The sequence below is a fragment of the Camelus dromedarius genome, chromosome 7, assembly GCF_036321535.1.
Source record: "Camelus dromedarius isolate mCamDro1 chromosome 7, mCamDro1.pat, whole genome shotgun sequence".
Taxonomy (NCBI): domain Eukaryota; kingdom Metazoa; phylum Chordata; class Mammalia; order Artiodactyla; family Camelidae; genus Camelus; species Camelus dromedarius.
This window is the reverse complement of record NC_087442.1, coordinates 21,818,297-21,833,367: the sequence shown is the minus strand read 5'-3', so window position 1 is coordinate 21,833,367 and position 15,071 is coordinate 21,818,297. Positions and strand designations below refer to the sequence as shown.

Below are 15,071 nucleotides of genomic sequence, written 5' to 3'. Positions count from 1 at the left end.
TCACGTGGCTGCCCTTACCCTTTATATTGGCTCTTCATATTGGCAGATATGGCTAAGATAGTCTTGCTCTGTCTTAACAGGCAGATAGATCTGTTAGGCCAGTCTTCCTTGTGGAGCTAATAGGATGCTCTCAGCTAATAAGATATTATTCTAAGGTCAAGATGATTTTTACTCTTCATGCTGTGAGAAAAAATACTAATTTTATTGACATACTGATGTATTTCTAGACCATCACTTTTTTTTTTTGCTGTAAGTATAGTGTGAGTAGATTTTTGTGTAAGAAGTTTTCCCTTTTTTGTGTCTATGGTCTGGGAGTTTTAAGAATTAAACCAGTATCTAGTGAAGATTTAGGGTGGTAGTCCTGTTGCTGGGCAGCATTTTGGTAGCTGTGCGTAAAGTGTTTCACTGTAGGTAAATCTCCCAATAAACCTATTAGAGGGTTTGAACAGTTTGAGCCCTCATTTTCCTTTTCAGCTAGCTTGTTTCAGCCTTTGTCACCATCCAACTTGTGCCCTGAAGCCAGGTCCTCTGAATCACACCATGCCTCTCTGCAACCTTTATTGGCAGAGCTGAGAAGTGTCTAATCCATAACCTCAATCAAACTGACTCATTGTGACAGCTGTTTTCACAAACCTCCTGCTGTATCAGGTAGGGCTAAGATCGTTTTTCTAGAGTATGTCATTGTATTAATATAATTGGAGAAAGCAGTTACCATATGACTTGCTTTCTATGCCCTATAAATTAGCAATTAAGGATAATTACCGCACCCGTGAAAGTCTGCAAGGTGAATCAGTACAGCTTTGGCAGAACAATTATCCCTGACAGTTTCCTCTCAATCTTAACATTATTCTTCTGGAATTAAAATTCTCAATAACAAACAGTATTTTGCTTGTTACGTTTGTTTGGCTCCCCCCACTAGAATGTCAACCCTCCAAGAGCAGACGTTTTTGACTGTTCTGTTTCACTGAGGTGTGTTACTTGCGGGGAACAATGCCTGGCATATAGAAGGCACTCAGTAAATTTGTGTTAAATTAATAAATGAATAAATGAATTGGTCAACGGATAAAATTATAAGTAATCAACTTAGCTGTCGGTCTTGTAATTTAGAAGTAAAAATTACTTGTTTTGGTGCCATAGGAGATACAAATTAAGTTTGATAGACCCTTGGTCGTCTTCATATTTTACTTAAAGATTTTTTTGTTTTTTTGTTTTGGGGGGAGGTAGTTAGATTTATTTATTTACTTATTTATTTCAAAGGAAGTACTGGGAATTGAACCCAGGACCTCATGTGTGCTAAGTACGTAATCCACCACTGAGCTATACCCTTCCCATCAATGAAGACATTTTAAATATTTCTCCCACCTTGGCTTAATTTGGTGGGGAACCTTAGACAAGAGAAGGCCATTGGATATTTTTATTGAGGAAGAACTTGAGTAAAGACTTTCGACAAGTAAGGCAGGTGGAGGGAGTTCAACAGTACTTGGAAGATAAAATGGAGAGACCAAGAAGGAGTAGTGTGTGTTGAAGTATTTCAGTTCCTATAAATAATAGGAAGGAAATGAATTCTTCCTATGTAGACAGGTCTCTTCCTTCCATAATGGTCTGCAGACAGCCTATTCCTACCTCATCACCAAGGCTATGACTGAGTGAAGGGGAGAGGGTTTCAGAGGAAAGATGTAGACACGTCAGTCCTCTCCTCCTCTGGGAACAGGAATGGCAATGCCTGCCACAGTGAATATCTGTCCTTGTTGCTTGGGAGGTTGAATTGGTGACTGCTGCTTGCATTTGTGTCCTCAGTTGTATAAAAGATGTTGAGCAGCCTATAAAGTAAAAGTCACCTCTCTAATATTAATTCAACTATTGACTATTGTCCAGATAGCACATTGGTTCAGTAATGCAGCAAAGCTCTGGCTGCAGTCTTCAGAATAGCGTTCCAGAGGTGGGGGTGTACAAAGGAGGTTTTTAAAAATTCCTATGTACAGGTTGTTTGCCAAAGCCCTTAATGGGGCCAGGATCATAGTTGTAGACCTGTTGTCCCCCAGGGATCTAGTTTACTAGGTAAGTAGGCATTAGAGGTAACACCTTTCTGATATTTAGGGGGAAAAGGGAGTACTTACTAGTCATTCTGTTCTTGAGCTTTTCATTGGGCTTTGTCAGACTTGGGAAATAAGGATTGTTTTTCTAGCCTGGGTCAGTGCTCACTGGTCAGCCAAGGTGAGTTTCCAGCTTGGCTTCCCAGGAGGTACTAAGTCTCCTGGGAATGCTTTAGTTTTGTGAAAACTTGACTAAAGGTGAGGAACAGGCATTCGAGGCAGATGCTCTGGTTTGAATGCGGTACGCTCTCAGTCCCTTTGGAATTTGTACAGGAATGACTTCAAGGCAGGTATTCTGCAATGAGCTGTTCTTCTGCCACTTGTGAAGAACTGACTATAAATGAATCACATCCAAGTTCTTTTCCTTTTCTTCTTTTGGCCCTTCTCTTTTCAGGAACATCAAACATCCTCTGCCCTCATATACCTGTTCTTTCCTGGCTTTGCTTTGTTTGGGGGGCTTGTCTTTTTAGAATGTCAGATCCCTGGATGATGCCCAGGGTGTGAGTTCTTGAGAAAGGCTGTTAGCAAGGCCATTTGGCTGGAAGCTATAGAGTTTAATTACTGGTAACACTTGATCACAAAGGATAAAAATGAAAGCATGACTTACAACTACATAAGGAAGACAGTTTTTTATTATGTGTGCCGTGGGATAGCTGGGAAGGAGCCATTTATACCAAGGTTTGCGTGCTTAAGGTATTGGGAATAATGACATGTTAACCAGAGCACTGTTTTTCTCCCCAAATTGGAATGTGTATATTTGTTGGACAGACTTTCTGTTAAAAAAAAAAGACTGTATTCATACAGTGGAATACTATACAGTCATGAAAGCCAATAAAGCAGTGTTTTGACAAGAATGAATTTCACCAAAAAAGAGCACAATAAGGAAGTTACTGATGGGTACCTGAAGTAGATTCAATTTATAGAGTTCAGAAAGAGGAGAAATGAAGCCACCATATTACATAGAGATGTATATGTAAATGGTGAAACTGTCCAGAAAAGCAAGGGAGGGATTATCACAAGGGCCAGGATAGTGGGCGTGGTCGGGGGAAGGGGCTGCAAGTAGCGAGGGGCACAGGGAGTCGGAGGTTCTGCCAATGTTGTAGTTCTTAGCTTGGGTGGTGGTTACTCAGTTGTTTGCTTCTTAATCTTGAAATGCACTTCTGTGTTTATATTAATAGTCCACAGTTTAAAGCGTTAGTTAAGATGGAGAGATGGGGAGATACGTCAGCTAAGCTCATGCATGTAGGAGTAGCTTCCCTTTCTATTCCTTTCGTTGAGTCAGCTTCCTTTCCGAGGACCATTCCTTTACAGAGGACGCCAGGGTCTTGGCTGCCACAGAGTTCTACATTGGCAAAACTCTCCAACCTTCTCTTGGCTAGCTTTTCACTCAGCAGCTATTTCTTGTTTTGAGGCACGAGATTGAGTCTTTCAGCTCTTGGGAAGCCAGTGCCCGAGCCCACCTGTTGATTAAATCGTGCCTCACTGAGCTAAGAATTTGAACAGCTTGGGCGATGTTTGTGTCATTTTTTTCTGTATGCCTTCTCTTCTCCCACTTGAAATCCTTTCTTCTTCCCTTCAGATATTTTAAAGTTAAATACTAGTGAGCTTCAGAGCTCTCTGCACAATTGCCAAGTGGGTTCTAGGCCTGGCATCCTTCAGAGAGAGAGAGAGAGAGAAAGCAGGAACCTTGGGCTTAGGGGCCTTAAGGTGCTTCTTCGGTTTCCCTGTTTTAATCGCTGAGGGCATGGGTTTTCTAGATAACTTCTGTGTTTCTCTCTTAGCCTGGACTCTGAGCACTGTCTCCAGATGGAGTGTGAGCTCTGGACTCTGGATACACTGTTTCCACATTAGCCCTGGGCCTGCTTGGCTCCTTCCAGATTTCAGTTTAATAACTGAAAAGAACACAGGTGGTCAGCTTGCTGGCACAAAATTACAGAATTTATCTCTGTCTCACATGCTCTTCACCTTGGTCTATTTTATGACTTTTCTTTCTTTTTTTTTTTTTTTTATCATTTTGTTTAATTCTTACTTGTATTGCTGAGTCAGTCATTTCCGAATCTAGCCCAAGGTCTTATGTAGGTGGTTCTCCTGTAAAATTAAAAACGATCTTTTTCATGTAGTCATTCAGCAAATGCTTGAGTGCCTCCCGAGATGTCAAGTACTGTTCTAGGCATTGAGGTTGCAGTTGTGGACCGTCTGTACTGACGTTCTGTTTTCCCCCCACCTAGGTCCTCTCGGGATGTGCCATCATCGTCCGCGGGCAGCCTCGTGGTGGGCCTCCTCCCGAGAGGCAGATCAACCTTAGCAACATTCGAGCTGGAAACCTTGCCCGCAGGGCGGCTGCCACACAGCCTGATGCAAAAGACACGCCGGATGAGGTAGGTGCTTCCGAGACCCCCCAGGTTATAGTCCGGTCTCCTCCTTGACTGCACATTGATGTGCTCTTTCTTTTCTATATATTTTGAGTATTTTTTTGACACAGGACTGATACCAGAGCCCCAGTGGCTCGCCTCGGCTTTACACATTCACTGCCTTTAGCGGGAACCCCAGTCTTGGGGCTTTTCCTCGCATACTTTCCCACAGGTTTGGAGCCTCTTCAGGGTTGGCAGTGTTTGCACTTCTTGTCTTGGAGCAGGTTGGAACGTTTCCTAGAATAGGCTCAGTGATGGAGGTTGATATCGGTTAGGACAGAGCTCTTTTATTAATTTAGGTTTGAATCCTTCTTTCACCCTCCAAATTCAGAAGGCTGCACAGTGAACAGTCTGGTTCCTCTCCCTGGAGAATGCTGGTGTTTCTAGTGTCCTGAGTGTCCGGAGACATTTTTCTCCTATACCAGCAGACACCCATTTTCATAAATGGTGGCATACTGTAAACATTAAGCCTGTGCTCCGTCACAGATTCTTAATCTGGGATCCATGCACCCCTGAAGGTATCTATGAACCCCATGAAATGGTTTGCAAACTTTTGTGTAAACATGTATTTTTAAGGGAAGGAGTTCCAAATCAGTTTCTCAGGGCATCGTGGGGCTCAGTAGTTATCAAGCACCATGAGTTACAGTGATTTGAGAAACTTCTTCTGAGCTTTTGTCCCACTGTCCCTTCAGGTCCCCCATCCCCCCAGCCTCTAATACCTGGCCCCCTTGCTCCTTTGGTCTGCCTTGGGCTCCTTGAGTTATTGCCTCTGCAGGCAGCTGCTGCGTCCTCTTGGCGCCTGTACTTTGAAACATCAGTTCTTGTCTCTTCCTCAGTAGTGCCTTGGCTATCAGAAATGAAGCTTCTGGATTCTGATTGTCCTTGGCCTCAGCTTGATGGTGATGGGCAGGTTGGTACCTCAGTTTCCCTCTTGCTATTCCTCATTGTGGAAGTGAGGAAAAGCAGCAGCCCTTTGATTTAAGGAAAAACATGTTGTTTTTCTCATCTTTAATAAAAAAGCATTTTTGAATTAACGTAGTGAAGCAGTGTTACAGGAAATAGAAGAAAGTCACCCCCAATTCAATCAACAGCAGTTAGATTCTTGGGATAATGACTTAATAGTTCAAAATCAGTTCTTTTTCATTGGTCTTCTATCAGTAAGCACAAGTATTGGGAATAATCAGAGTGTACTCCTCAGGGTTGTTGAGTGAGGATTAAACAAGATAATGTGGAATGCTTAGTACTTGCCTGTAAGCTACTTAATAAGTGTTAGTTATGGTGATCACTAGTGCTGGTAGTTACTTTCTGCTTCTACAAACACTTGCAGGACTGTTAGTCCAAGTGCTGAAGATGAAATCTCTCTCGGCACTTCTCAGATTTTGGGTGCTAAGTGCTTTCCTTGCCCAACATTTTGAATAGTTCTTTTCCTTTCAGTTTCGTGTTGTGTAACAGCTTGTCTGCTGCTAAGAGGAGAAGAGGGTTGACTCTGTTTGGCTAGAGCTGACCAAGTTCATTTCCCCAGAAGGGAGAAGCCGTGTGGCCTCTAGGACAGAAGGGGTGGGTTTTAATTTCCTGTTTCGTGGATGAGAATGAAGGCCAGTTGGAGCTTGTTCTCAGATATCTTAACTGTGTCCTCTGTAACAGGACAATAAAATCTTACCGAAACTTTCCCAGCTGAAAGAATACCATACAGTCTGATCCCTGCTCTCTCGTTAGTTTCATATATTTATACAGCCCAGTGCCTTTTGTCTCTTCCAGAGCAACTCCGTTTCTCTTAGTAACTCTTCAAAGTTCCCTGTGATGTGAAGTATTTGAGAGCTACAGATTTCACCCTTCGTCAGCCACAGTCTGTTATTATTATTAGTCATCATTATTTCTCTAATAATCTGGTCTCTCCTCGCCCTGCTGTGATTTGGTTTCCCCCCTACTATGCCCTTGAAGCTGCTCTGGCTCAAGTTAGCAGTGACGCCAGCTGGTAACCCGATTCAGAACACCCCCGCCAACGTCCAGGGTTTTATCAAGACCTAAAGATTCTGCCTCCTTAAAATCTCTCTTCTCCCTTCTTGAAACTTCGTTACAACTGCTATTGTTCTTTGTTCAACTCTGATAATGTGCTTGAAATATTGAGATAACAATCTTCTTGCCTTCATTTTCCTTCCCTCTAATCCTTTTTCTATGTGCTCTCAGATTTCTTTGAAACATAATTTCATTTTTTTTCCTTGGCTCAATTTTGCTCCCAAACACTTCAGTAGTTTCTCATTACTGCTAGGACAAATCTAGCTACCTGAGGCTGGAATACAATCCTATTTGTGATTTGACTTTTAGTCTTCTCTTACTGAACCCCTCTGGGATGTGAAGTCCCAACCTTGAGGAAGCATTCGGGTCTCCTAACAGGTCCCTGGAGTTCTGCCCGCTCCATCTCCACCTTGAGCCCTGGTGATCACCTGTCATCTCTTAAGATTCAGCCTCCTGAAAAGTCACACTTAACAGCGCCTTTCCTTGTCCCTTTTTTGTGCTGTCATCCCATTCCATGTTTACATGTCTTTCTTTACTAGATTGTCAGCTCCTCGAGAGGAGGGATGTTGTCTCTCATCTGTGTTTTTGTGCCTTGTCAGCGCCTGACAGAGCTGGTGTACAGTGAGTAAGCATTTAAGTGAATAAGGAGGGAAAGAACCTTGAGCATCTCCTTTTGGAATTCAGTGGATTGTGGAAGGTAGCACTTGCTTTCCCTCTGGCTTTCCACTGTTTTGGAGCATGTCTAGTTTTTTCACATTCAAATAGTCGAGGACATTAATGCTCATTTGTCTCCTTTTGCATCACTGTCCCAAATAGCATACACTTGATTATTTGCTGCCTTCTCTCATATCTGCTTTCAAAGAAACTCAGCTCTCTCCTAAGTCCTATGGCAATAAAAGCAGTTCTGCTGTATGTCCCCAGCTGTCACTGCCCTCTTCCAGGCTATTCCCCAGCGTTGCCTAGCTACTCTAGGCTGCCTAGCTACCGCATTGATGGGCACTGTGCAAATTATATATTTATTTCCCACAGATTTATTGAGCTCTTGTTATGTGTGAGGCTGTATGTTGGTTTCATGTGAAATACAGAAATGAATGTCACAGCTGTATCACAGTGGAGCTTTTGAGAATTGGGGTGATGGGGTGGTTGGGGCAAATTAATTACATGTACAGATAGTACAGTGGGGTGATTGACTATTAGGCCACATACAGAAGTAGCTAGCTTTAAGATTTCTACATTGTTGTGGGACATAATCTTGTTTCAGCAGTTTAGAAGTCTACCTGGTACAAAGGAAAGATTGGAATTAAAATTCCATTCATTGCAGTAGACTTGAGAACCTTGCATGGGTCTGGGAGTGGAGAGCAAGCTGTTTGATTGCCTGGCATTAGACATTTGAAAGGGAAGAGGTGATTTTGAGTCTCAGCTACTTGGTAGCTCTTAGGTGGAGTTCTGGGACATCATTTGAATAGAGACCCCCGTAATTCTCACTATTGTTGGCCTTATTTGATGACTGCTTTGAGCAAATTTCCCTGTACTTGACTCAGAGTTGTTCTGAAAGGCTCTACCGGGCCAGCCCTCTCCATTGGGTAGCCTTCAGCTGGCTGTCCTTTGTGTGGACAATTGCACAAGGGTTTTCTCCCGGATGGAGTGCTCGGTTGCCCTTGTGGGGAGTGACGTCATCAGCTGCTTTCCTGAGTCTCCCAGTTTCCTCTCTTCGTACCTAATATCTTGTCCAGTTGTTGAATTTGCCCAGCCTCGGATGGAACACAACTTGAGGAAGCTGGTTCAAGAAAAGAATATTAAACTAGGTTATTTTTCTTACAGGATAAGGTTTATGTCCTTTTCAGGACCTCTGGTGTGGCGTTCTCTTACTGCCCAGCAACTGACCAGCTGTAAAACATGTGGTCCTCAGAGAAGGGTGCTCCTTCAGCAAGCCTTAAAAGCTTTTAGTAATTCTGCCTAGTTGGTAGAAATTGGAGGTTTCCCCACAGGGGTTGGCTATTGCCTTGTGAACTGACCCTTGATAAATGAATTTTTACCAAAGTTTTGGCTTCCTTTAGGGATACTTTGTTTTGTTAGAGGTTTTCATTTAAGAAAGCAGTGTATTACTGAATTTTAGTTATTAAGGTAGTACTCAAAACTGAAGCCTGAACACGAGATCTGTAGCTGAGGGTGTTTGTAGAGGGAGTGGATCATTAAGGTAATAAAAACGTGTGAGGCTGTGTAATTGGTTTAGTACTGTTTCTGTGATTTGGTTGATAACTGGGCTCATTACCAATCATCAGACCTTTTTGGTCAGGGGTATCTGTTTTCATTATTATGGAGTGGGCAAGGGGTGGAAATGGGAGAGAAGTATGGTGAGCTCTGTATTGCCATTGAGTGATTGGCTCTTTTGCTTGTTGGCACTTTGAGGAGAGCTCATAAGATGAGTGAGTATAAGCTAGTTTTTGTGTTTTTAAGAGCACTTACTTCGGATTAGTTCTTCCTAGAACTGTCCACAGTTGATGTTGTCTGAGCGTACTGGTTTTGTAATTACCAGCCCGGCGGGTTGGTGGACTGCCACCTTTAAATTGGCCTCTGGTTTCTGGGAAGTCATGTGGATGTTTTTCTTCTAGAAAAGGTTCCTGGCTAACCCCACGGAATAATCTTCATGGACCGAAAAGGTTAGCGGAAGCTTCCTTTTCAGGTCACTGATGTACCATTTTGCCTTTACTATGTATAGCCAGAGTTCTGTGGCACCAAGAGATAAGAGACAATGTGTATGTGGATCATATACCACGCTACTCTTTTGATACACTGCATTTTTTCCCAGTACGCCAGCTTCTGCAGATCATATACTGCTGAACTCTTACCCTCTCCTTCCTCATTTCTGTTCTGAGGGAATCTGGGGGTACCGAGCTAGGTCCAGACTGTAAATTCAGGCACTAGTGACTACTGACTGTGACAGGGCTGCTTCGGAGGAGACATCTCCCTTTGTACCATCCTGGAAGTGGTGGGGCAGAACCATCCCTTTGCACAATATCTTGAGTTCACATGGAGACTCTATTTGTACCCACTGTGGACATATGGCTCACTCCTTGTGTCAGGGTCTTTAATGGGTGAGAGGAAAGAGCCACCGTTGTCAGGCTGATCCCTTACCAGGGCCCGTTACTAAGTAAGAAGTAAGCAATAGCTCTGAATAGACAGCCATGGGGGAAAAGTACTCATGCTGATGTCTGGGAAACCAAGGTGCCTGTTTTTAGGGCTGGTGCTAGTGAAACCAACTATTAGACCTTCCTTTTTTAGGAGCCCCCTAAGCGTATGATCTGTGTTCTGTGCATCTCATTTTTACATTCTCAGGGCCTAGTGCCGGGCCAGGCTGTTGAAGGAATGAAGTTGCTCGAATGTTGATTGGGTCGCACGAGAACTGCCTACTTCCTGAGAACGTTTGTTCTGTCTTTCAGCCCTGGGCATTTCCTGCTCGAGAGTTCCTTCGGAAGAAGCTGATTGGGAAGGAAGTCTGTTTCACGATAGAAAACAAGACTCCCCAGGGGCGAGAGTATGGCATGATCTACCTTGGAAAAGGTGAGTATCAAGGAGGAAAGGACTTGTTTCTCTCCAAGTCAGAACCCAATCCTCTGAAGATTGGGTTTCATCTGGTTGAAGGCCGGGTTCACCTGCGTTCTGGAGGGGGTCGGCTGGGACAGTTGGCTATAAGTGTCATTGGAAGTGCGCAGGGTCGTGCAGGTGACACAGAGGTGCAGAGGAACAGCCCTGGTCCTCCTGCTTCTTGTTTAGTCCTGCTCCTGCTTTCCTGGCTTGGTTTAGGTGTGTGTGTCTGGCACAGTGTTATCCTTCCCTGTATTTAGGCTGTCAGCTTGTGGAACTCATTGGCTCTGTACTTCTAGGTCAGAGTGCTAATTGAATTCCTATAGATTTCCTATTGCATCCTCTATTTTCTTTATCTATCTTGTGGCTTTTCTTCTCCTCTTGAGGACTCTCTTTAGGAAAGGAAAATTTGTGCAGAGCTTGTGGTTTTTTGCAAGCCACGTGATTTGTAATGTAATGGAAAGAACACAGGCTCTGGAGTGATGTGGATGACATGGTTCCTGGCTCTCCTACCATGTGCTCTTGCTTAACCCTTAACTTAACCTTTCTAAGCCATAGTTTGATTTGCAGGTTTTAGAGAGTTTAAAGAGATAGTACGTGTGAAGCATCTCTCTCCAGCACAGAATATGCACTCAGATATGTGTCTGTGCACATATATGCCTGTTGTGTAGCTGGGCCAGTTGACTCATGGCCTGTTAGATGTTCTGGTCTTTTTTGGATTAGGTGGAGGGAGAATTTTTAAAGTTTCCTGTGATTCTTTGATAAAATAACCTTCCAACTGAGCTGCTTTATATAAGCTGTTTGCCTTGGGTGGCCGATAAGCTGGAAGTAAGTAAGCAGGGCATATGGCAAGGCTAACAACATCCCCTAAAATTCTGATTTTAATTGTAGAGGTCTTAGACAAGTGAGTTGTGAATGACCTTGGAGCCTCCTTGTTCAGTTTACCTAGTAGAGAAACACCCTTGTTAGCCTCCCAAACAAATGGCTATCTGCATCTTGATGGAGAAATGATGGAAATATATGGAATCTTTTCAAAAAGAGAAATAAACAAATTTGCCTTTTACCTATAATTAATATAGTAGATAATAAAACACTTAAGCATTATTGTTGGATGGCTACTGGTTAGAAAGACTGTAAGGCAAATACAAGTGTACTGCCTTCAAAATGCAACTGTTCAAGGATTTCATTACCCCAAATAATCCAGTTCTCTAACAGCTGGTCAGTCTTCTGTTAACCTGATGAGACCTAACTGGACTACAGAACATTTCTTGGGCACAGATACTCTATATAGAGACCACCTCTAAGTGTTCATTTAAATAACCTTAGTCTCCAACTATAAAGTGGTTAAATTATCTGTGTTAACAGAAGCTGACATTTAAAATTCAAAGTTGTTTTTTAGAAAGCTTGTTTTTTAAAGTGACCCAAATTATAGAGTGGATGTAATTTAGCACGTTAATGTGCGAGTGTTTTTAATAAAACTTGGCACATTGGAGGTGAGCAATAAATAAATATTTACTGAGAGAATGATTGAAGTCATCTAAATCTTTCAGTTTTAAAGGCTTAAGCGGCTTTTAAAGTTTAGTATTTTCATTCAGATATTTTAACCATCTCAATGCCAATTGTAGGTGAAAGGAAACAGTGCCTTAGCTAATTAATATTCATATATTTATCCTGTTTTGTAGCTACTTTATGATGGAGGAGAATGGTAGAATTTGAAAATTTGTGGTTAACTTAGAACTTATTTCAAAAAAGAGATGATTGATTAGCCCTTGACTTTTGGAGAAGATATAGTCACCCACCTGTTCTGAGTACCATCCCCAATTGTGACTTGATCAGATTCATACCTTGATTGGTAATAAGCAAGAATCAGGTCTTTGCCCTACAAATTCCCTGTTTTCAGTATTCTGTCCATTAAATTTTGTTGCCGCCTTTGGGAGTTTGGCCCAGGGAAGTGTATTCTTCTCCCTTCTGAAGGAGCAGTCAGAACTCATTTAGAAATGGGCCAGCCAACAGCCGTTTCACAGTGCTCTGTGCCCGGGACTGTCTGAGAGCTATTATGTTGCTGTTGACGGGCTGGTTTTCTGGCCACTCACCTTGTTTGTATTTGAGCTTCATTCTTTCTACCCCTTGACCTCTTGGCTTTCTGTTGCTCAACTTTCCCCATAATTGTGGAATCCTTCCTTTTGACTTTCCACTCTGTGGGATTCCTGTTGCTTTGAAAGAACCAATATAATATTTACTGATGTCAGATAGCCGTGTGTGTCTGTGTCTGGCCTCAGCAGTAACCTCGGTGGAAAGATTCTTGTGATCCACACTCAGCTTTAGAACCTGAATGTTCTTTGTATCAACAGCATTCATCTCAACTTTCTTTTTTTTGGTAGTAGGGAGAGAGGCTTACGATTTGCCCCTGTAGAAATTTTGACAGTGCTAATGGCAAGGCATTTAGGTCGGGTTTGGGGGTGGTGTGTATGCTTGTGGTTGCTTGCAGAAGTCAACGTGTGGTGTGCCGAATATAAATCTTAGAGAATTTTATAGTGTGCTGACATTACCTGTCAGCCGGACCGCTGTGTTTCGATTTGTCTAGGAGCTGCTCCTCTGCTATATTAAAAGATTTTTATGTGGTGATTCCCTCATAGATGTCGTCTTTGATCGTTTTGGCTGACAAGTGGAGATTTAAGAGAATACACAGAGCCTGAAAGCTTTTTCAATAGCATGGAAATGCAATTAATGTTTCAAGTGCCCAGGTGGAGCCTAATCAGATTGTGTTTTATGTTTAACTTCATTTTTCTTGCCTGCTCTGAAGGCTGTGTGAGATTAGAAATCTAGATGCTGACCCCTGTATCTCTGAGAACAGGAGACAGTCTTTGTCAAATGATGTAGCTTGTCTGGGTGTCCTCTTGGAGCAGAGAATAGGACATCCCGAGAGGAGCTGGACTTTCTCCTGTAAAATGTAATAGACAATCCTAAATGAACCTGTCTATCTGATCGTACAAGGTGTGGGGGCTAACTTTTGATTTTGTTGTTTTAATTCCTGCTGTGTGCTTGGTGATTTAAACATATTTAATTCTCACCAGAACCCATCTGGGCAGGTACTCTTCCCATTTTATAGGTAAGTATGGGTATTAAGATGCTGAGAGGGCTATTAAGTGGCAGAATTTGTTTTCGGGGCCAAGCCTCTTCTCCTAGGTCAGTGTTATTTCTGCTGCGTGTGTCTTGCTTTCCTGTCTCCTGGAGTTCCTGAGATTGCCTTTGGCTTGGGAGATACACTGGAAAATCAGAAATGTGGTCTAGAGAAGATTTATAGACCTCTGGGTTCTGGAGACTAGGTATTTTGGGGAAGAAGAGAGTTTTTCTGAAAAACCCGACCCTGCATTGCTGTCTTGTCTACTTCTCTGGCAACATCATTCCTTGAAGAGCTAACGGCGAAAGTGGTACCGTTAGAGACTTGTTGCTGTCGGAGATAGATTTGAATCTTGTGTTTAATTCCCTTTTTTTCCTCTTCAGATACCAATGGGGAAAACATCGCAGAATCTCTGGTTGCAGAGGGCTTGGCCACCCGGAGAGAAGGCATGAGAGTTAACAAGTAAGTCTTCGTTACTCTTCTGACCCTCTGACTTCCTCCCCACTCCACGGCGAGAGCAGGGATCACTCTAGGGAGGTTGGGGAGTCAGCTCTATGTTGGCTTTGCGGCATTTTCATTCCTGCTCCCTGATGTGGAATGGGTAATATCTGGTATTCTCATGGCTTCTAGGACATTTCCACCCAGGTGTGTATTCTGCATGAAGAGTTTGCTCAGCATTCACGAATGGCATTTGATGTGCATAACTCTTCTAAAAACAGGCTTGGAGACGAGGCAGCGCTATTCTTCATAAGAGTTATTAGGCTTATGTCTTACACTGCTTAGTTCCAGAGTATTTATCAGTCCGTTCCCAAACATTTATTGAGCATTTACTACAGGCCAGGCTGTGTTCTAGGCAGTGTGAATGTGGCAGTGAACGAAGAGACTCAGCTTCTGCTAATGATTTAACAGGAAGCCAGACGGCAAACCAATTAATAGATAGATGTACAATATTATACCAGGTACAAGGAATAAGTGCCCTGGAAAATGAAGCAGAGTGAATAAATAAAATTCAAAGCAAAATCTGTTGCTCAGAATCTCAGAAAACTGACAAGAGCCCAGTGGTTCTGTTTGAAGGTCAGGGAAGTTTTATATCTCTCCAAAGCCTTTTAGGTCTGTTTTGGTTTGTGGATCTGTAGATACTTAAGTAGTAGGGAGAATGTGTTTGTTGTTAATGGCAGTGTGAATTTGTTAGAAATGAGTGTCAGGTATGTGAGGTTTGTAGCGCTTGTATCATGTTGAAGTTCACCAGTGTTGGTGTCTCAGTAGGATGGTTTGCAGCTGGCTTTCACCAACACTTCAGTCTCTGAAAAGGGATATGTTCCATCAGTAATTTGGAGGCTAAAGATGCTGTTTAAATCATTAAGTCCTTGTTGTTATGACTGGTGTAGCTCTAGAAAAAACTTTAGATAACTATTTGCATCAACTGTATCAATGATGGGGATGAGCAAAGCCAAAAGGTACAGTTTACATTCTTTCTGCCCTCAAGACTTTGTGGTCCAGTCATTCACCATATACTTCTTAGGTCCTTTCTAACTCCAAAGAGTCATTTGCTAGAGCCTGTAGCTGGGATGTGAGCATGTGGGAATTTATTGAATTCTGACGTTTTAGGTGCTGTTTTGGGAAGCATGCCAAAGTTGTTTCTCAAGGACAGTTGCTGGCATGATGACCATTGCAGTGTGTTTTGGAATCCAGTTTGCAGTCAGGGTGAAGAATTTACAAAAAGCCCATAGTGGTATTGTACCATCTCAACAAAGAAATCTTTCCTGTAGTCCCAATTCTTTTTTCTCCAAAGTTGTTTTGACTTAAAGCTTCTTTCCCAGTTTCTATGTGTTGTTTTTATCTCAA

At 42.6% G+C, this 15,071-nt stretch overlaps 1 protein-coding gene across 1 annotated transcript in view; it reads left to right on the top strand.

Moving 5' to 3' along the window:
• Positions 1–15,071, top strand: part of SND1 (staphylococcal nuclease and tudor domain containing 1) — a 379,791-nt gene that overhangs the window by 22,447 nt on the left and 342,273 nt on the right. Inside the window, exons 2-4 of the mRNA XM_010975627.3 lie at positions 4,322–4,471; positions 9,961–10,081; positions 13,610–13,688. Of these exons, the coding sequence (XP_010973929.1) occupies positions 4,322–4,471; positions 9,961–10,081; positions 13,610–13,688 (350 nt within the window). The remainder of the gene's footprint in view (positions 1–4,321; positions 4,472–9,960; positions 10,082–13,609; positions 13,689–15,071) is intronic.